This window comes from Guyanagaster necrorhizus (assembly GCF_019112545.1).
Source record: "Guyanagaster necrorhizus MCA 3950 unplaced genomic scaffold BT62scaffold_30, whole genome shotgun sequence".
NCBI lineage: Eukaryota > Fungi > Basidiomycota > Agaricomycetes > Agaricales > Physalacriaceae > Guyanagaster > Guyanagaster necrorhizus.
The window spans coordinates 477,286-484,159 of NW_025064909.1; the positions used below are offsets into that span (position 1 = coordinate 477,286).

The 6,874-nt window shown below is 47.3% G+C and overlaps 2 protein-coding genes across 2 annotated transcripts; both read right to left on the bottom strand.

Annotated features, from left to right (window-relative positions):
• Nucleotides 1–3,702: 3,702 nt before the first annotated feature.
• BT62DRAFT_936217 (uncharacterized protein) lies at nt 3,703–4,070 on the bottom strand (the record flags this gene model as incomplete). Its single annotated transcript, XM_043187086.1, has 2 exons — nt 3,703–3,820; nt 3,872–4,070. A coding segment is annotated over one exon (198 nt), but the record flags the coding sequence as incomplete, so codon positions are not given.
• Nucleotides 4,071–4,807: 737 nt separating this feature from the next.
• Nucleotides 4,808–6,570, bottom strand: BT62DRAFT_445667 (uncharacterized protein). The gene is made up of 3 exons (XM_043180921.1): nt 6,490–6,570; nt 6,374–6,432; nt 4,808–6,326 (listed from the first exon to the last, which is right to left on the bottom strand). Exons 2-3 carry the CDS (start codon nt 6,403–6,405, stop codon nt 5,171–5,173), a joined length of 1,188 nt encoding a protein of 395 aa, XP_043035864.1. The 5' UTR covers nt 6,406–6,432; nt 6,490–6,570; the 3' UTR covers nt 4,808–5,170.
• Between the last annotated feature and the right edge of the window lie 304 nt (nt 6,571–6,874).

Sequence of the window (6,874 nt, forward strand, 5' to 3'; positions counted from 1 at the left end):
AATAATAGCTTATATGATCCTGGTCCTGGTTATGGTCATGGAATGTGCTGAAATGTCAACAATGACAATCACATGAGAGATGCAGAGAATCAAGCACATACAGCCTTTATAAAAGATAAAACTATTCTTGAAGGCATAGCTTTCTCCAGCCAGACAATAGAGCATCTGACAATGGAGGAAGGACTGGAAGTTGCATTTAAGAGCATGACAGAAGCAGCTTACAAGGCATCTACATATGATGGTGAACCTAAATCCTTCCATGAAGCTATGAAATGTCCTCCAGAGGAAGCTGCAAGTTGGTATGAAGCTGCTATGCAAGAGATACAGGCACTCATTGAAAATAGTGTCTTTGAATTGATGAAATGCCCTCCAAATCAAAAGGCAGTTTGGAGTCACTGGGTATTCAAAGTGAAATGCAATGCTGATGGATCAATTGAGTGCTATAAAGCAAGGCTTGTTGCAAAGGGATACTCACAACAACCTGGCTTTGATTACACTGAAACCTTCTCTCCAATGCCAAAATGGACTGCCCTACAAGCTGTCCTAGTACTTGGTGCCCTCAAGGATTTAGAGCTATGAAGTGTTGACATCTCATCAGCATTTCTCAATGGTGAGCTGACAGAAGAGGTGTATATGGAGCAGCCAGAAGGTTTTGAGGAAAAAGGAAAGAAATGGGTCTGGCACCTCTTCAAGTCTCTATATGGACTAAAGCAAGCTGGGAGAGAATGGCACAAAAAGCTACATGCAACATTGACCAATGCCATGAGTTTTGAACAGGTAAAATGTGAGCATAGTGTCTGGGTTTACAAGAGGGACAGTGAGCATATCATCATTCCAGTCTTCATTGATGACATGACTATTGCCACAAAGACACCAGATGGTGTTGCAAAGGTCATCAATGATCTCAAGAAGCACTTCAAGCTTTGAGACTTGGGTCCAACATCTTACCTCCTTGGTGTCAAGATCAAGCATGACTAAGCCAACCGAACACACACTCTCTCTCAGTGCTAATACATCCTAAATATTCTGCAACATGCAGGATTGGCTGACTGCAACCCTGTTCTGACACCTTTGGATCCAAACATAAAACTTACAGCAGATCAGTCTCTCAAAACACCAGAGGAATATGAGACAATGTGGACAATCCCATACCTGAATGTGCTCAGCTCTGTGGCCTACCTCACTATTGCTACCAGGCCTGATGTTGCCTATCCCATGAGTGTACTCTCATGATTCAGCAAAAACCCTGACACAGCCCACTGGGAAGCTCTCAAATGGCTATTATGCTATCTGAAGGGCACAGTTGACTATCACATTGTCTACTCTCCCAACTCTGAGTCAGATTCATCAGTCTTTGACTTCAAGACTTATTGCAATGCAGATCATGGGGGTGACAAAGATAGTGGGCATTCTACAAGTGGCTTCATTGTCAAAATGGGTACTGGAGCCATTAGTTGGATGATTCATCTTCAGGCATTTGTGACACTCTCAACAACAGAAGCAGAATACATTTCAGCCATGTCTGCTGGTCAGGAAATCCTTTGGCTTCACAACTTGTTTACAGAGTTTGGCTATTCACTCACTAATGCCTCAGTCCTCTATATTGACAATGAGTCTGGTCTGTCAGTTGCTCGAAACCCTGAACATCATGGCCGGGTTAAACACCTTGACCTTTGATTCTATTGGCTGTGCGATGAAGTTGAAAAAGGGTGCATCCATGTGGTCCACTTACGAACCGAAAATATGCCAGCCGATGCCTTGACAAAGGGATTAGGAAGAGAGAAGCTCAGATACATGATTACCTTACTCGGACTTGTCTCAATACCTCCGTAGACATGTTCGGTTGAGGGGGAGTGTTGAAGTAGCACACCCTCCATGTCGCTCTTACCTTACATAATCGTAGCTACCAATACTGGAGATCGAAAGTCAACGCTTAGTAGCTTTTGACTTTCGACTCCAGACCTGGCTTTCCCGCTGCGCTACGCAACCTGCTCTCAACAGGATAGTCGTCGAAACGACCGCACGCATCTACCACGACGCTTGACGTCGCTCACCGTTCCAGTCGGTCAACGACCTCATTGGGAAGATGGATGGGTATCACTACCCATCGCTGCGTGCCGATCCACGGCCTGACCAATCATGAGATTGACCGTGGTCACCAAGTCGCTCCATTCACACGACGGTGAGTTCGCTCGGCTGAAATCAGGAGCACCATGACACGTCAAGTAGAAGGAGCGATATGGTAACCGACAGCGACCTGGATAGTCGCAGAGCGACCGCACGTATCTCCCAGGGCCTAGAGAGACGTTGACCTAGGAAAGCATCAGCAGACGAACTGAAGAAACGGTAGGGAAGAACGTACACATATGTTGCTGATTTCGACACGGATGTGGTGCGATGAGCCACTCAAGTTGTGACGCCGACAGTACGTTCACTAAGTAGATTCTACGTAGAGGAACCTCGTAGAATCAACGACTATGTGTAGAGTGAGGGATTGCTCGCTCGTAATGACAGCAGTGACCTACCACGAAGGGGTGGCGGAGAAGGATAGGCACAGACGAGGATGAACGTCCCACGGCTGCTGAAGAGAGGCCGAGGGCGTCGTCGTCTCAAGAGTAGCGTTGAGTATGATAGTTCATTGCTCAAAGGCAGGAGAGGATGGGAACCCAGAGAGAGAAAGCGAAGCTTTTATACCTTGAGGACCAGTTGTCGCTTGTTTGCCTCATGTTTTCGCGCCATATCCAAAAGGATCAATCAACGAGCGTCTATCACTATTTTTCCATCTTCAGACAAGTCTGGACTCAGGGCAGTCGGCTGATGAAAAAGATAAGCCATACAGGCTGTATCTTCGGACTGCCCCGAGGAACAAAGGCAGAGCCCAAATAGAGGGAACGCGAGTCAAGGCGGCCGTCTGGTCGAAAAGAAGGAACTCCGAATTGGGCGAGCCGAATTGGCATCAATTCGTACACGTGATCGCATGTTGACTGGAATGGACGACAGGCCTCTATGGTCGATCCTTGCCACTCACAACCAGCATATCGATTTGGTCCTTGAATTTGGAGACGGTTGGTTCTTGTGATGGTTCCAATATATTTTCATTTTAATGGCGACTTTCTCAAACATATTCCACCCAAGAGCCACTCGGGCTCCAGCAATTTTACCGGTCGTCATCACCAAGGATATAGCACCTACCATCGATGGCACATTATGCTCCGGAATCAGGCACTGCCTATATCTACCCTGAATTTAGTGCCTTCGATTCTGCTTCCAATTTGGCTGTGAATTCATGGAGGTGTATTTGTCCGTCAGAGTTGAACTGGGCGCTGTAGAGCCTGACCAGATTCTAGAGGCTGTCAAGACATATCTATCAAACTGTATCTACACGTTTCAATCTTCGAAGGACTAAAGGTCACACGGCTCCTGACAACGTTTATTAATTCCGAGTCATGACTCGGGAGTCATTGAGTAACTAATAGTCCCCCCTGCACGCCTCCCGCCACAGATACTTTCCACAGTAATTTCTTCTGTTCAATGCTGACTTGTTTCATGCTCTGCCGTTGTTATCTGCCGTGCAAATCTTTCTGCTCTTATTCGCATAATCTTTAGCCACGATTCTGTCGACCTCGACTGAGCGACCAAACTACGGAAAGGCCATATCCTTGGATGCCATAACTTTGATTCAGGATCTCTCTCTCAATTCGCTCACGTAAACTCACACCAATTCTCTCCCACGAACCGCCACACCGACTTGGAGCCACAGTGAACTGCGAAGAAGAAACCAGCACCAACATATTATTGAAGATCAAAGGGTATAGAAGTAGTAAGTTCCACGATCAAGACAAAGTCCAACTGAGCTCATCGTACAAGACAGCTTACGCACGCGGAACAGTCACCAAATTCGCTTTACCATTCACCCACTCCGTCGCACTAATCCACGAACTGTCATCCAAATCCGTGTCTTCAAAGCCAGCTGGAGTGGTTTCGTCCAGCGTCTTCCACGAGTCATCCGTGTAATACGTTTCCGATGTCCCATCATCATACGCCACCAAAACACCCGTGCACTCATCGTAGCTGCAAGTTGCGGTCACACAGATCAAGGTGATGAAGAGGGAAAGAAAACAGTCGCGGTGATGACGATTTTCCCACAGACAGAAGCTTTTCCGTAGGGGGATGCGATAGTCTTTCGGAATGGTCTGTGAACGAGAGGGTCTACCCCAGCGGCGTATGGATCCACTTGACTCCCGTCATATTCAAGGCAAGGAGGAGTGGAGGCGTCCCGCAAGGCGCCCTCGCCGTAGGTCCCTCAGACACTGCGGCAGCCCAAGCTGAATCATCGAAGCTCGGACTAGTCCAGCCACCGTGGGGCATAGCTTCAAGATCGTCTTCCGGGTGGTGTCAGTGACAATAGTCTGGGTAGTACCATCGCTGTAGTCCACAAGGGTCATAGCGATGAGATAATGGTAGTGGCGGAGGAGATGGTCTTACGCAATGGACGTGCTCCTACATGCACGACATCATTGGCACCAGTCTGCTCCCCCGACAGCAACATTTTGATATAGAAACCGACATTAAATGCATTTCAATATATTTCACAAGCCATGTTTTTGTACAGTCCTAACCACGTATCCTCTATTAGCAAGTCTAGAGATCATTACATGGGCTAGTATGAATTATGCAATAGTCGTGGGGGTCTTTACCAGTAGATTTAAGCGGGGAGTACAAGGTTAAAGCCCAGGTGACGTCCGAAAGATTCCACCATGGCTTCAGCCTGGATCCACACATCATATGGCTTCCTGTCGAAGGACCCGTGTTCGATAAGCTTGGACAAAGGTGTGAAGCTAAAACTTCCGTTCAACTAGAGTTTCTCGTCAGATAGAGCCTCGTCAAAGAGAAACCATGGAATGGCCTTCTCTCCCTTGGGAAGATAAATCAGCGATTGTTCATCGATGATGCTGCTCTGTTATGGAACCTCCTTGAGGGAGGATATCCACCACCGGAGGCAATCGTTGGTGCGTCGGAAGTCGTTCGTACCATCGAGCGGAACCTTGACAAGAAGATTTCTTACTCCACATAGCCTGGGGATCTGTTAACTTGTTTCGCATACTACATGAATGTTTGAATCATCCTTCGTTTACTGTCCCGTTTAGTCTATGCTAGGTTGTTCGAATATCTACCATCTGTCTGACTCTCTGTCGAAGATGAGATGGCTTCGATCGCCCACAGCGATTTCAGGTCTCACAATGAGGTCAATGCTACCTAAGCGGCAAATCAACGACTCTAGACCTATCTCCTGTAGAATGTACATCTGCAACACTAGGGTCTGCAGAACACCGACGTGGTCATCCAGCATTCGCAGAATCGATGGGATGGGAAATGACTGTAGTGAGTCAATGTCGGTACGTAGATGCTGCAAGCTCAAGTATGTTACCAAAGGTGGTAAACGTTCGAGTAGGACAGAGCTCCATATACCAGTACAGACATGAAGGTACTCCAACCGCGGGAGATGTCCGACGACGTCGTCCATAAAAGGGATGGAATAAAATGTGAAATCTGAATCGACAGTCAAACGACGGAGAAGTTTGAGTTCCTTGAGAATCGGGGGAAGGCATGAAAGTGGGGTATTCCCCCTTTCGGTAGTACATCGGAAGTCGAATCGTGTCAGAGTCGATGACAAGGAACTAATTGGGAGTGATAGTAGCAGTTCACTTAGAACGTTGGTATATATTCCGAGTCTTGTCAACGGAGGTAAAACTGGGACTTCCGCATTCAAGACTACAGCCACCATCACCCCAAGGCATACTTCTCTCAAAGAAGGGAGAGAAGCGAAGAGATTGATCGTCTCTAGTTCAATGACGGAAGTGGTTATGACGAGAGATTCAAGCGCAGAAAGGCCGGTCGCACAGAGCTGCCTGATGACATCTGGCAGAATCACATCTTCCAAGCACAAATCACCGAAAATGACACGGAAAGACCGGATGTTTCCCGGAGGGAGAAGGAGAAGCCAGTCAAAATCTGCAGGTGTCACTGGGATGTTTGGCCGGGGAAATGCTATTCTCAAGGACAGCGTGTGGATGTATGATCGCGCAGCCGCGCATGTCCGTAGTGTAGAGACGAGTAGCGGAGCAGGGTATATGAACCGCAGGCTGGAGTACAGGCGTCTGCGGGATGGTTCAAGCCAGGTTTTACAGACAATTGCAGTGGATGCAGCGTCTGGTTTGTCCAAGCCTGATACGATCTCTTCAATGATCTCTGGAGGGCAAAGTTCAGCAGCCGAGGGCTGACGGGGATGATTGCACAAGTCATTATTTTGGAGAGGCATTGAAATTCTACACTTTACATTAGTTGCTTTCATTGCCGATTGCACGATGCCTACCGATGGTCAATGGCTCTTTGAGGTTGTGCCATATCTTTGGACCAGTGAATTATATGAAACTAAAGATGTCGATGAATCTGAATTAGTATTCAATTTTTATTCAAGGCTAGTCTCACAGAAAGGGTGGGTCGCAAGGCTCTGACCGAGTACAGGCTTGCGAGTCGTTGACTGAGAAGAGCGTGCGCACCTGTGGTAAGTCACAATGTCACACCTGTTACCCGTTCCTGCTTTGATCATCATCCAAGTCTGCCGCGTATTCTGTCCTTTATATCTGCATTGAGCCAGACTTAGCACCTGAAAATCCACAGTGAGAATTGTTCTCGTCTGGGCCGTGAGAACTATGAAACTTGAATCTTGAACTTGAATAATTGGCGTGAATGGGTGATGGAGATGATTCCCTTCAATTCATGTTTCTCTGGTTGAAGAGGTACCTATCTCTCATCTGGATAGTGGTTCCTCGTTAATTGGTTCAACGTCTAGATGCCATACATGTCCTTTCGA